Genomic DNA, 15,371 nt, shown 5'->3' on the forward strand with positions numbered 1-15,371 from the left:
GTGCTTGATGAGTGGGCCACCTTGAAGTTAAAATTAAACACGGTCAGGTTTAAGTAGCCTAACCTTCACAAGAAGTTGTTTCGCTGTTTATGAAGGGAAAATATGAATTTAGTTCATTTTAAGCATAGTGGACCTTTAGTTATTGAAATAATGCTGAGGGCAGCATTATGCCATTGGTTCTCTCGGCCGCCAAGACAGCATTGGAGGGGGACATGGATTATTTAAATTTTTTCTCGGGACATCACAACACTTCCAAGGAGATTGTTGCAGTCAAGGTAATGACATGTTTTATGTTGCACTTGTATTAAAGTAAGGCTTGTTATTTAACTAGCTATCTAGACTAACTAATGTGTGTAAATTAACTTGCAATGCTAGCTAGCTAGCTCATAGCAATAACAGTATCATAGCTAATGTTAGCTTATCCATTACTTACCTCTCATTGCAACTGATAATGTTAGGTCGAAGGACATTTTTGCAGCAGTTTACTTTCTTCTCTCAGGACATGTTGTCATAGCTAGATGCAACGACATTCATTGGCTGCTATTAGGGCAACTTTGCTGCTGCTCTTAGAGCAGCTTACAATAGTTCCATGCAGCATTCATTGGCTGCTCTTAGGGGATCTTTGCTATACATTCTAATACTGCTCTTAGAGCACCTGGTAGTATTTTATTACAGCATTCATAGGCTGCTCTATGAATGCCTGACGTGTAGTGTAGCCTAAAATATGTCTCTGTTTAGTTCCATTGTGCTTGTTTGCTTACAAATACAGGCTAAGTTTCAGATTTGTGTCAATACGGATCATGGGTAAAGTAACCTCACCTCTCAGTGTATATTGTGTTTGTCCCAATGTGTGAGGATTCAAAGAGTGAGCAAAATAAAACAGAAAGCAACAAAGCAATGCCAACCTGCAGGAATGCAAGGAGAAAAAGAGAAGAGAAAAAAAATGTACTTTTATACTGTAATGTGTTTCTCTTAAGGACTGAGAATTGTAAGTAGAAATTAATTTGATGACAATTATAGTTGACGTAGACAGTCTTTTATTATAAGCATTCATTTAAATAAATGAATGTCAATGTATTGTTAATGTGTGCATATAAACAGTATATACACACACATATACATATATGAATTTTATCTTAAATCCCAATACCCATTCCAGGCTTATTTACATTGTCAGAAAATGAAATCTTTGGATATTAAATAGAATTTCTTTTATATTCATTACAATTTTGGAATTATTCATAGTAAAAACATCCTGGAAAATGAAAAACTGAAAAGTCAACATTTAGTTTTCTGAGGCTATGGATTACTCATCATCATCTTCATCATCATCTTCTTCTTCTTCATCATCTTCATCATCCTCATCTTCATCGCTTTCATCGTCCTCCTCTTCATCATCACTGTCATCACTGTCCGAATCATCATCATCATCGTCATCGCCGTCGTCGTCGTCATCATCATCATCATCATCATCATCATCATCCTCAGTGTTGACTTTGCCGGAGAGCACGTCCTCGACCCAGTCCTCCAGCTCCTGTGGACTGGGCAGGTCCTCCTCATCGTCCATCTCCATCCACACGCTGTCAGCCTGCTCTCCCCAAAACACACACCCACACACAAAGGTGAAATCATTACCAGGAGTAACTCAAAACACTGCTCTTCTCACACTGCTTAAATTACCGAAAATAATCGTGTACCACTCACCTTGTCTAATTTATTTATATTTTTTTCTTTCTTTTTTTTCTGTTATTGTCTGTATTGTGCGCCACAACAGGGGCCTGTTTCAGGTAGCAGGGTTCTTACAAACTCGGGGTTTAATCCTGCGCTCTGAGTTGCTCAACTCACAGATGAGCAACTCTGGGTTATCGGTTTCAGAACAGTGGATCAGCGTTGGGTTAATCAACTCTGAGCGTGTTCACTCTGGGTTGAGCGCGTGCATAAAAGCCATCGTCAATGGATTGCTGATAACATGATTCACCATGGAAACAGGAGAAACAAATGCTTGATGCTCCCACTTATCCACTTCTCAAAAAATAAAATTAAAAATTCTCCGCTCCTCCCACTAGAGTAAGAAATATTAACAAATGAGTTTATGGTATGGAGAAGAATTAATGGGGATATTATCTCATAATTCTGATCTAGCACTTCGGCAATTCAGAAAAAAACGGGGCAAACATTTTTTGTCAAGAGCATCATTACACTTCTGTATGAGAAGCAATAGTCTATTTTAAGAATTCAGTTATGCATATCAGCAGCAGCAAAAGTATTAAGCTGGCGCTGCACAGCATTGCTGACAGTGTTTTATATTTGCTGTATTATGTAGGCAAGCTATAATACTGTGCAGTTAACAGACTGTCGCTTCTTTTAAATGGGGACTGAAAGACATTAACGTCAGACACATTAGGTGACAGTTTCCATTGCAGAGCCTGATTGATTTATTACCAGATCCCTTGTCCTCAAGTGATCACAGTTTAAATGAAATGATTATATTATTTCTATATTCATATAAGGCTATTTTACGAGGCTTGTATGTGATTTTGTGATCACACAAGTGAACAGTAACGATCGCGTGCAGCCGCAGAATTACATTTCAACCTGACAGAAATCTGTTCAGTGGCACAGACGTTAAGAAACTCATATTAATAAAAAAAATAATGATATACAATACAAATAGGTGTATTAATCTGAATGTAGAGCATGTTGACGATGTGTAAGGTGGCCACCTATATGAAAGACACGAGGGCTGAGAACAAGGCTTCTGATCAGATAAATGATCGATCAACGTAAAATCATCAGTACATGATAAAAAAAATCCCGATGGAGATTTCTATGGTGTGATTTTGCTTTAATCTGTACAGGGATGCGTTGTGACAGTGACTCTTTCTTCAGTCGGAGTTGCAGCGTAACAACTCAGGGTAGGTCTAACCACCTCCTGAGCAGGTTAGACCCACGGTGTATGTTGCCGCAGTAACTGACTCTCGGTTGCGCTGAACCTGCTACCTGAAACGGAAAACCGAGAGTTTCCTCTAACACAGAGGGAACATACTCTGGGTTGCCTCAAAACCCAGATGTTTTGTTTCCCTTGTCGTTGTTTAATGTTGTCGTTAATTACGTGCACATACTTGTTTCTGTCTTGTACATTGTCACCAAGAAAAAAAAAGAAAGAAACTCAAAACAACATCCAGGTCACTTAACAGGGTCTTACGTCTGTAACATTGACGACTCCAATCTGTGGTCTGAACAGGTCCACCTTGAAGGTCTTCTCCCAGTAGGGGATCATCTGAAAGGGGACAGTTGAAGAAAGAGATCTCATTATTAGACCTTCAGCTTCACTACATTACTGTGTGCGTTCCAGAGGTGACATGGTGGCTCACCAGGGGGAAGTCATCAGGGTCAATCCAGATGATGCTGAGGCCAGGCTGGTGGGTGTTGTCCCTTGCCACCTCCTTAAGGATCTCCAAGAACTCGTAACCGTCTGGAAAAGCATTTGCAAGCAACATCTATAGATACAAAACCCTGCTTTCTTTATATATAAATATTTTATATAACTTTATGTTATCGTTCACATTGTACAGCATCCTACACATTTTGTATGTATTTTTATTTTTTTTCCCCAAAAATATACTACTTAAAAGAAAACTCTGCTTTGACGTTTTAAGAAATATGCTAATTCCTTTCTTAGATCAAAAGATTCTCTCTCATGTCTGTACAACCAGCAGCCAGTTAGCTTAATCTAGCTTAAACTCTGAAAACATCCTGACTCTCTCCACAGGTCTAAATATCACTAATTACATGTTATATCTTATCTGTTTATTAACTCAAATTAAAAAAAGATTAAATGTAATCCCAACACATTATGGTTTCCTCCTTCTCAGTTGGGTACAGTATCTTCCTGAGGTCTTTTCACTGTTTCCAGTCTTTAGACTAAGCTAACACCCTGCTGGCTTGAATTTATTTACCGAAAATACATTAGAATGGTAATGATCCTGTTAAAAAACTTCAAAATGAAAACAGATGTATAGGCCTGTATCTATTGCTATAACATGCTCTTACCGGGGTCCTCCTCCTCTGCAAATGCCACAATGTGCATGCCGTCAATATCATCCTCCTGATGATAAGAAGACAAATATAAATGTTCGGTTACCATAATTGTCAGGGAAAACTCCATTTGAAGTTGTTATTAATGCTATCTTATCACTCACCCAGGTCTCAAACATATCTTCTGCACGCAGCTTTCTCAGAGTTGGTCTGATGGTACAGGAAACACACATGTTTGAATGTTGCAGTATATGTTTTACAGTATACATTTTTCATTGTCATCATCAAAGGTCGCAGAGAAATTGAGTATTTAGTTCAAAATCCGCTCTTTGTTTACCGTCTGTGCTCGGTTATGAATTCCACCAGCTCCTCCTCAGAGTGAGGCTTTCCTGGGATGGTGACAGGCTCCTCCATGAATGGCTCAAAGAAATCCACCTCGTTCATCTTCAGAGTCAGCGCCTTGGCCACCTGAAGCAACAAAGATGGGTCATTCGAGAATAAGAGGCGTCCTTCTTTTTTGTTTTTTTGCTTTAGGCCTACTTACAGATTTCTCAAATGTTGCAAAGAACTTGATGTAGGGCTGGAATTGCTCGGCAGCTTCTTTAAAGGCTTCATAATCTGAGGGATGAAAGAGAGCAAGGAGAAGAGGAGTTAAAGGTGGAGTCAGTGATCGTGCGTGTTGTCAAAATCACTTTTTGACTAAATCAGTTAATACAACGCCTATAGGCTCTGTAAACAGGTATGTAAACAAAGGGAGCCCGCCATCGCTAGCAACGTGCCCGTTTACAGAGCCTAGTCTGTGTATTAACATTGTATTTTCTTTTTCAGCGCAGACACTGTGTTGACATAGCCTGGCTCCGCCCGCCTACCTATTCCCGCTCAAATTTAATTTTCCCTTCAGTAGTCAGTCTGGGGCTGCGGTGAATTCATTTGTTTGAGCTCAGGAAAATGTCTGGCCGTCCAATCAGCGAACAGAGCGAGTGGCTGAGAACGATGACGTCTAAGTCGCGCTCCAGTTTCAGTTGAATGCTGCATTCCTTTATACTCGGAATTCGGAGATTTCCGACTTGGTAGTTCCGAGTTCCGACCTGTCTGTGTTGCAGTGCATCTGCTCGCGAAAGTATGGACGCCTATAACCTTTCTCATCCAAATAACTAAACGTTAGGCTCTAGCAAGTTACCGTTGCCAGGTACGGTAGATCCATAGACTACAATATGTAGTGAAGTCGGAAATTTCCGAGTTCCCAGTGCAACTGGAACGCACCGTCAGAAGCCAGCTCATGACATACGTCACGACCAAACGTTATGCAATTGGTTGGCTGATCCAGAGTGGCACTGGGCAGATCCAATAGTTTTAAACTTCAACAGACACCCGCCTCCAAGTGAGTGAACGTTTGCCAATTACAGCAGTTCCAGACCTTCTGTACAAATTAAATGAAGTATGATGGTCTGGTTGGACCAGGCTAGTGTGGACAGGCAGCAGTGAGGATATACAGTATATAGTGATTTTGACAACAAGCATCCTCCAGAATCTCTGACACCACCTTCAAATAATTTGATTGTATTATGTTATAGGCAACAGGGGTTTGCTGTACTAGTTTTCCAAATCTGTTTGTGCTTTCTGCTGCCTTTGTATACATGACATTTGCACATCAGGGAGTGGAAATTGCAGAACTTTGACCCCCTCTTAATGCTCCCACAGATGGTCAGATGGGATATGGCTGCGGCTCATCACCACAAGCAAACTACTCTAGACTCAGTTCTCCCACAGCAGTGGCAGCTGTGAGTGGTACGGTGGTAAAAATGGATCTGTAAATCCATGGAGATGAGGGGGTTAAAATGCACTCATGTTATAATGAAAGGGCATGAGTCACAGAAATCCCATCACTGACCCATGTAACAAGGTACAGATGCTGTGTTCAGGCAGCAAAAAAAACCTTCAATTTCATGCCAACAGTGCACACTCACGCTCAGAGTCCTCGCTCTTGAAGTAACCAATGAGGCGGATGTCTTCCTCCATCCTATCGAAGGCTTTCAGCTCCAGAGCATTTCCTATTACCTCCACTGGCTCCTCCAACAGCTACAGGCAGACGGAAAGAGGAGAGACAATTGTGTTAGTGCTTGTACCTTTGACAAGACTGGTGTGGATTCGTCCTAGCAGCTGGGAATCTGCCCTTAAATGACTCAACTCACGTCCAACAAGAACTCCACCAGGGTGTTAGCAGAGAGCCATCCGTCAAACTCGATCACCCGATCGGCCTTAAAAACATACACACTGCCTTCCTCCTCCAGGCCTGTGATTGAGAGAAATCAATACATACACTCAAGAGGGCTGTTTCCAAAATTGTTTGACCGTTAACCTAATCTTTCATTGAGGGAAATTGTCTCTATGGATTTGTGATTAAGGAGGCTATTTAAAGGTTCATATATACTCACCCAGCTTCTTTGCCACCTTTGCATCTTTGTGGGAGTCCACCATTCCAAACCCAATGTCCTTCTCCTCCATAACCTGAGCTGCCAGCTGCAGCCAAAAAGGAAGAGATCATGAAAGCCTTTGGAGCTTGACAGAGAGTGTTTAGTAAGGTCTTAAGTCTTAAATTAATACCAAAGTTGGCAATATTACAGAGGTGCTCAAGCTGAACAGGAGCAATGGAGAGATATAGTTACATAATCGCTCAGGACTGCCTTGGTCTAAATATACCCAAAGAAAGACTAGCCTACTTATTATTGTGTTGGCCATTGTCCTGTGAAGTACAGTAGGAAAGCTAAGTTAGTCTTTTTTCCTGACACAATTAAAACAAACTCGCCAACACTGTGATTTATGTAATGTCTTTCAGGCACATTGAAAAGCTCTTTGCGAATATAGTTTAAGGTGTCCTTTAGAGTTTTGATCACTGGTAGAGCTATATGCAGCTAAGGTTTTTCCAAGTTGGAAACTGTTTTGTTTTATTATCGTGTACAAGGACACTCATGCATACAGGCATCCTGATTCATATCGTGCCATGGATTTCACACTATTCAACTAATCTACAGTTGGTGGGGGTAAAACCCCAATGTACCATTTAACAATGCACCGACAACGGCAATGCAGAAGAAAATTGCCAGCAAGAGAACTTGTTAACAATGCAAGATTTAGATCATATTTTTGTGTGTTTTTATGACAAAACTTCCACTGGTCAGCTTTTACAAATAGGAAGTGAACAGATTTCAATCAGATATTTTGGACACTGTGATCAGCTTTGACATGTTCATCTTTGCACATGGTTAATGGATATGATTGCATGCCTTTATAGTAGAAATCCCAACCTGTGCTGTGTAACATAAGTGAAGCTAATATCAGGACTGCATGACCGGGCTCGGATTACACTCAACAGATCAGGGAGCAAATCAGCCTCAGCCACATGTAACATGAGACAGGGCATAGTGCACATTGTTCCCCACTGTACGCCATTCAAACAGGGAGATTCATTTAATCTATCAATGAGACTGTGTATCCAGATTCTAAGCTTGGACTGAATTGAAAACACCTTCAGGCTCCGTTACTTTCTGCTTTGACCATGAACGTCCAGCTAAAAACTGCAATAGAGAAGAAAGTAGTTGTGCCCTTCACACGCATTGCTCAAAAGCATAATAATACCCATGAACTCTTGGCCTATTTCTGCCAGCGGAGGAGAGCCGCAGGGGGAATTAGCATGATACATTTCTAAGGGATAGAAGCACATATCGAATTAGGCTGATAGAGATAATCTTGAGTGACAGCACTGCATCTCAATGGACTATTGTGCTCTAATAGAGTACATACATAAATATACACTGACCTTGAGGAAACTCACACATAAGGGCGGTCGAAATAGAAAGATCTAAGGTTTTATATGTCGCCAGTTGACTTGGATGTTTTAAGTCTTCTTGAGGAGTCTGCTACATATTGAAAAGAATAAAACTTTGTACTTTCCCTTATGTTTCTTTTCTTTATTCCCATTTAATTGGCCTCTTCTTAATACTTTACCTCCAGAACCAGCTCAGTCATCTGGTGTCTTTTTTGCAGTTCCTTGCTATCCGGTATGGGCGCATGGTACAAAAGGCACACCATGCCATTCTTCTTTATAGCTTTCTTGTAGTTCTTGTCATTGATATCTAGGACTCGGTCTTTCCCGTCATAGTGAGGGTACTCCAGGCCCTTCCTGGCCGGGGCCAGAGGCACAAGGCTCAGCAAAGGGAGCAGGCACAACCACAGGGCGAGCATGGTCCCGAAGCTACCACACACACACCCCCGAAAAGTCAGAGATTTGCTTTCGTTTTCACAGTATACAAACTGTACAACCAAAAAAAGGTCACCTTAGCCCAGTCAAAGGTTATGGTTATATGGGGGAATGCTGCAGAAAGTTTTGAAAAAAGTTGGTCCGTCAGTGGCAGCAGCACTCAAGCATCTCAAGCCTAGCAGAGAAATTCAACTTCTCCAAGCATCTTCAGGACTTTGCAACTCTTTCTCCCACCGTGATCGCTCCGTCGGGCCTTCTCTCTGCAGACACAAAGGCAAAAGAGGAGTGTGTCGGGCCTGTGAGGTACTGGGGGGTGGATACCATACATAGCAGCTCTCCTCTCCCCCTATCCGTGTAGGACAGGCCCATTTTTAGGAGACCAGTTGTTTGAACGCTAAAAATAAAACTGCAAGTGAGAAAGAGAGAGATAGCAGAGGAAAATGTTAGTGGTGGGGAAGGGGGGGGGGGTTAATAGTGAGAATAACTCTTGCACTTTGTGATGTCTCTTTGAGGGGGTCAGTGATGTGGGAGGAGAGAGTTGAGCCCCAGAGATTTGGAGGTCCAGTTATTTGGAGCTGTTGAAGTCTGTGAGGAAGACCAAGATCACACTGGATGTGCTGGTCGGTTCTAGACTAGAGAATGAAAATGTATTTTAGGAGCTCATAATGCCAACAGGTGTGTAGAGGGCAACTCACATAATCAGTTTTTTCATAGTAGTTCCGCAGATGTGGTCTCATGAGTTTAGCAATGTAACCAAGAAATGAATTATACCAACATTTGGTTTGGTGTTTATTTGTTATTTCCCATTCTGTTCAAAATGTATACAGTGTATATATACTGTTTACATCATAATTGAATGTGCCTTCTTGATAATCAACCAACTTTCCTATTTTGCGTTTCACATAAACCCTTCTATACAGTGACTCAAAGATCTTCCTCCTAAACGGTATTTAATCTTCACATCTTCACCATTAACTATTGACAAAGCAGCAGCAGCTGCATGCCTATTTTTGTCTCCCTGTTAAGTCTTGGTCATCTCCACTCCTCAAGTACGATAGTTCTCTTGCTGCTTTTGAAGGAGCCTCTTCTGCACCCTGCAGGTAGAACGCATGTATGACGAGCTGAATTATTAAAGTTACAGCACACTTCTTAATATTTGAGACATGCATATATTCCAAAATACAGGCATTTGTATTCCAGCATGTATTTTTAGCAAAAAAATAAAACAATAATAATAAAACAGACATAACTTGCACCTACATGTATGTGTATGAATTAAACAAACAATGCCTCTGTTGAGGGACAGAGAAGCTGTAGAGGTGTCCGCAGGTACATGTTTGAGCTTTAAGAGAGCCAGGCTATGAGTTTCACCTCTGTCTCCAGTCTTAATGCTAAGCTAACCAAACATCATTGCTTAAGCTTTATAGTTGATATATAAATTAGAGTGGTATTGATCTTTGCATCTAACTTTTGAATAAAATGTGATTGAGGGTTTTTCCTAAAATGTTGAACAAGAGCTAAAGGCATCGTGCATTAATGTTCAAGTGGTAAGGAAAGTGTATTGTTTTATTTAAATTAATAGATATTGTCTCAAGATTCAAAACATTTTTTTTTCTAAATGGCAACAATGGGCCTTTTTCAAATCTGACATTTTGGTTTTCAAGTATCAAGTATCCCAAGAAGGCACGGCAGTGTATGAGCCAGTGTGCAGAATACCCTGAAACTGAATCTGCTAAATAAATTCAGACACTTTAAATTTCATTCTTTCATAGTTTTTTATGAATATACTGTATACTTGTAACAATATTCACTTTGTTATAGTTAAAAGTGTTAGATAACATAATATTATAAATCAATTAAAATGGACACTTTTGGCAGTGTCAGTCATGTGGTAGATAAAAAAAAGTAGGCAACCATCCTTGTAATGCTTTGCTGATGTTGACAGATAAAGATCTAGAGATGTAAAGAGTTTAACCACAACTTAAACAAACAATAACCCATGTACTTTATTATTATAATTCAATCGGCATGAGCTAAATTCACAAAAGAAGAAAAGATATTTAGGTATGGACAACTCATTGTGAAAATGTGTCATCATAGTAACTGATGATAATGATGGCTGTGAGTGCATTATCAGCCTTCGCTCTGTTTTTGCATCTGAGCAGTCCAGTTGTCCTCGATGTATTGGTGGTAGGGGTCATTGGAGTGCTCTCTCCTCTTGGATTTGACTGTGCTCACCAGCATGGCCACAAGAATGAAGGCAAACATGCCGATCATCACCATCAGATACCAGATGACGTTCCTGAAGTTCTCCTCAGCCAGAGTCTTGTCCAGAGCGTTGGCTGCAGCCGTCTCGTTACGCCTCCAGCTGTCCAGGTAATGACCCAGGGCACTGGTCAGTGAGCCCTCCAGACTAAGGGTCAGGTTGGACCAATCAGACTCACTCATCTTGTTGGAAGGAATACAATAAAGCATGATTTATTTTTAGCTATTTCTGGAAAGTTTAAGACACAATCTACTAAACTAGGATCAATTGGAAAAAGTCTTAAACCTCTGAAAATGTTCTTTAAAAGGTGCTCCGTGGAACTTTTAGTTAATGTTAATTCTTGCACCCCCTTCGGACAAAAGTTGTTGTGGTTTTACGAGGTGAGTGCTGGTTCCTTGGTGAGCGTACCCATGACAAAAGCATTAAGAAATGCTAAAAATAGCATTCTTTGCACTGATGGTTTTATTTGCTGATACATGTCATGTACGATCATCAGAGGGAAAACAATTAAAAGTAAGTGTGAGGGAATTTTGGGTCTTTAGTTGTAATATTAATGGGAAAGATTAATAGGCCATATATGCCTATCTTGTGTGTCTGTCTCACAGACTCTAGGTCAGCCTTGGAGCCTGTTAGGAGACACTTAGGTCAGTTGTATAGATCTCCTTCTACTCCAGAATGTTATGGTTCACTGTGTTCAGCTCTGAACCAAAACATTGGTACGCTTAGTGCCCGAGCCGGGGAGGTGTTGGAGATAGCGCGAGGTTAAGACACAGCTCTAAGCATGAGTTTGTGAGAATTGAAGTGCAAGTCACGAGAGTTGCAGTCCGGTTCTCCTTGGCCAAGTCTGTAATAAATATTGCTTCATAATTCATCCAAGTCTCCTGAAATATTCTTCCACCTGAGTTGACCTCCAACCTTAACTGAACTTCCATCACAGTAAGAATCTCTCGACTCGATCCAGTAAAGAAACTACAGGACAAAACATACATGATGAAATCTCTTAGTTGACCAAAACTGTGGCAAAAAAAAATGGAAATGGTCTAGAAGTCAGCACTGTAACTTTTGAGTTCTTAAAGAAGTGTGGAACAATGAAAAGCTATAAACAGGCCAAATTATCAGTGTCCAAACTGACCTTGGACTGCTTCAAACTAAATTAGTCCATTCACTCATCTCAAGCGCAGCCACCCACATAAATAATATTTTTTTTAATAATGGCCTTCCGTACTAACCTTTTGCCAGGTTTTCGAAGGTCACTTCATGGAATTGTTCAGTCGCCTTGAAGTGAAATACAGTACAAAATAAATAGGCACTGGCCAGGAGCAGGGCTGCCTAGAGTGAGAATGTGAGTATCAAAGTCATTACCTCAATCACTGCTCACGTACATATTGTTTACTTTTTTAATCTTTTCTGCCTGACTGAACAGTGGGGTTTGCCTGTGTGATTGTGGTTGAGAGGCAAAGATAGTGGGGCATGACCTTGAAAATGTACAAAATGCTAATATTTTCTGCAGCAGATAAAAGAAAAGGGGAGTGCTTGAAATCATTATAACGTGCCACGGAAACACACAAGTCTGACTAAATTTATGGCTACAAACAGGGGTCTGAAATAATTGAATATCGACTCGGCTGGTTTGAGAGTGGCAGGCTCTTGTTTTTTATTAACCTGTAATTCCTAATCTGCCCACACAGAGGGAGTACCACAAGGAAGGGATGTTTATCAGTCTATGGCAGTTTCACTGTAGCTTCCTCTGGGTGGCAGCCTAATGCAACACATGTTAGAGTCAGTGAAGGATGTCAAATCATTTTGATTTGCCTCATTGTCACACTATAAAAATAGCTTTGTTTATCTTATCTGTTATGTAGGGAGAAAAAAAACTAAAAACAAAGTTTGCTATTTGGTTAAGTAAGGAATTTAAACTGGGTTTTCATTTATTTCTGGGTCAAATGAGGCATCAGTATCAGCCACAATGAAGCACCTTTAAGTCATTAAAAATCCATTGTCTTGCACAAGGGCAATTCAACTTGATATCTGTTGGCCAACAAGAATGCTCGAAACTGGATGCTGTGTTTGAGGTGGGCGGGGTTTCTCCCCCTCAGAGCCACGCTGCTGGAGCGGCTGACTCCCACCACCTCTGATCGTTCCCAGATCAGTTATGTTTTGCTATGCAGGGCCAGCGGGTGGACGCCACTCTACGCTGTCTTTCTGCTCTGTCAAGTCAAACAAAAGGAACAATTGAACAGTCCTTACAAAGAACACAAACAGGAAAATATATATGCACACCCAACACACACAGACAAGTGGAACTGAAAATGAGCTTGTTAAATTCCCCCAACCTAAAGATACAGCAAAGACCCTAATCTGGTGTGCAACATCTCTTGACATTTTTTTAATTGCTCTATGTAAAGAAATGTAATTAAGAAAAGGGAATGTTAATATACAATGCAAATGCAGGACTCTCAACATGCAAGTTGGTGTCAAAAATTTGGTTTAGAGAAATTTGGTATAACTAAGTCTAAGTCTATCCGAATTTTCACATTGTCATGTCCATGGCTATTTTCATCTGTTTCCCTCAATCTGTGGTCAGATCTGCAATCATCTGGCATCCCAGCAAACTGATATTTCACAACTAAATGTTTTGTTAAAAGATCAGAAATATCTCTGCAGGCTCAGTGTAATAAAAGCATGTGACAATACTAAGTCTGTTGAAATGAACGGACACCAGGGGAGCAGGATATCTGATGCTTTTCACAATAAAGGATATGGGAGAGCACATCAACACATGTATGAAGTAAAACTTTCAGTGTTCTGGCTTCATTTACTAAAACTTCTTATGACTTTTTCAAGAAAACTTTAGCTCACTCAAAACCTGGCAACCCAAGTGGTGTCCTTTTAAATGGATAACCATAGACTGCATATATGAGTATAACTGATCTATCAAGCATCAGTTTAAAAAGATGAATGTCAAGTTACAACCTGTGAATCCTTTATAAGCTTATTATGTTACCAAATCCTTCCTTAAATGCATGTCTTTACTTTGTATAACTATGTTACCCATTATTCTCTTAAGATAACAAGCTGGCTGTCCATATTTAGCAAAAATGTAATTAATGCGAACCCCAAGACAAGACTGACATTATGTAAAAAAAAGATCATCTGAAATGCAGATTCAAAATCAATAACACCAAATTCTGTGCCTACTACAATATTTCATAAAATGTAAGTTATGTTAGTGTATGTGTGAGTGTCTGGGTGCTTTTGGGTATTGGGGTTGTCTGATTCATACAGCATAAGCTTTAACCAACATACATGATTATTATACAATCATTACTGTACGTTAAGCCTAATAATAAGCTACTTTTCAGTTCTATTATATGGCAATGCCTCACATGTAGCTCACCCTTTTGATTTGTCTAACTAGGCGTGGGATAAGGCAACAGTACATTTCCACACAGCTACATGAGGCATTTTGTTTTTGTCATGAAAAGTCAAGGTCAAGGTGATCAAGGCCGCCCATTAGGGCTAGAAAGTGGGAAAGCTTTCTAGGGCCCAGCCACTTAGGGGGCCCATGGTCTAAGCTAAACTTTATTTTTAATCGAAATATTAACTTTTAACCAATAAAACTTTCACAACTATAACTACAAAACAAATATTGAATTTATTGTTACTTGAGTGAAATGTCAATATCTGCTCACCATCTGCTACCTGTCCATTGTGTGTGCGAGCTGAAAAAAGTCCGGTGTAACGGTCCAACAGGCCTTGGATCTGTTACAGGTTGGTCGACAGGCCAGAGATTGGCAGCAAAAACGACCACAAAACTAAAAACTTGAATGCCAAACGGTCTAAATGAAGAACAATAAAGTGTAAACCATGTGTTATGGAAGATCATTTTGATTTGGTCCAGTCTACTGTGGATGGTATTCTGGACCATAATAAACAGTAATTATGTTTTATCACTGCTGTTCTTTTGGGAATAGTGAAGTAAGTAATTGAAATCTTGTGTGCATGTGAGACAATACAACTAATTTGAGAAAAATTAACTCACCTACCCTAACCCAGGGCAGGTGCACTGGGTACCACAGAACTGAGCTGAGGGGGAATGGAGGTTGGCTAGGGAACTTTTATAACTTATAATTTGACCCCATATACAGTATGCCTTGTAGGCTTCCCACCTAGTTCTGGTCGAGGTTTGGGATGTGTTAATCTAAAAATAAATATTAATTTGTTCTCCCAGAAACTTAAGAAACATTGATCCCAGCATACATTTAATTTGAACTCTCGAAAAATCTAGTTTTGAATATCTTTTTTAAGTTTGAGCAACAGTAAAATTATTTATTTGATGAATTCAGGTGTCTCCATATATTAGATAAAGATAGTTATTTAATAAAATGATGTATTACTTGACTTTACTTCACTCGAACAATATCTGTGGAAGCATCAAACCTATAGATAATATAATTAGAAAAGTAGAAATGTTCTAAATGTTTTTGATTGAGCACAGCGGTGTATAACTGTTTCAAACATCATCACATCCTTTGAACTCTTTGTGTGCCATATGATGACAAAATTGGGTTTTGTTATAGGCCTATTGTTGTACAGTTTTGGCATATGGATTATTTTACCTGAGTCGTTCTGCTACTTGTGTCTGGGTGTCGTTTTATAAATTGTGAAAAGTATTTGGACCCCATTGAAAAAATAAGTTAGTACCTTTTGTAGTTCTTCACACACACTCATACGGGTCAAGCATGAGCAAGGGGGGCCCATTGACTGAACCTTTTCAGGGGCCCAGCCATTTGTGTGGACAGGCCTGAT

General features: G+C 40.0%; 2 protein-coding genes across 2 annotated transcripts; both read right to left on the bottom strand.

Annotated features, from left to right (window-relative positions):
* Positions 1-1,148: 1,148 nt before the first annotated feature.
* casq2 (calsequestrin 2) lies at positions 1,149-8,519 on the bottom strand. Its single transcript, XM_080037618.1, has 11 exons — positions 8,044-8,519; positions 6,474-6,558; positions 6,231-6,331; positions 6,006-6,117; positions 4,583-4,656; positions 4,376-4,506; positions 4,203-4,248; positions 4,054-4,108; positions 3,375-3,475; positions 3,206-3,280; positions 1,149-1,588 (listed from the first exon to the last, which is right to left on the bottom strand). Exons 1-11 carry the CDS (start codon positions 8,278-8,280, stop codon positions 1,307-1,309), a joined length of 1,299 nt encoding a protein of 432 aa, XP_079893744.1. The 5' UTR covers positions 8,281-8,519; the 3' UTR covers positions 1,149-1,306.
* A 1,910-nt stretch (positions 8,520-10,429) lies between these two features.
* On the bottom strand, positions 10,430-10,744 carry LOC307258813 (potassium voltage-gated channel subfamily E member 2-like; the record flags this gene model as incomplete). Its single annotated transcript, XM_080038480.1, has 1 exon — positions 10,430-10,744. The coding sequence occupies one exon, from the start codon at positions 10,742-10,744 to the stop codon at positions 10,430-10,432; it is 315 nt and encodes a 104-aa protein (XP_079894606.1).
* Between the last annotated feature and the right edge of the window lie 4,627 nt (positions 10,745-15,371).

This window comes from Ammodytes marinus (assembly GCF_949987685.1).
Source record: "Ammodytes marinus genome assembly, chromosome: 12".
Classification (NCBI taxonomy): domain Eukaryota; kingdom Metazoa; phylum Chordata; class Actinopteri; order Uranoscopiformes; family Ammodytidae; genus Ammodytes; species Ammodytes marinus.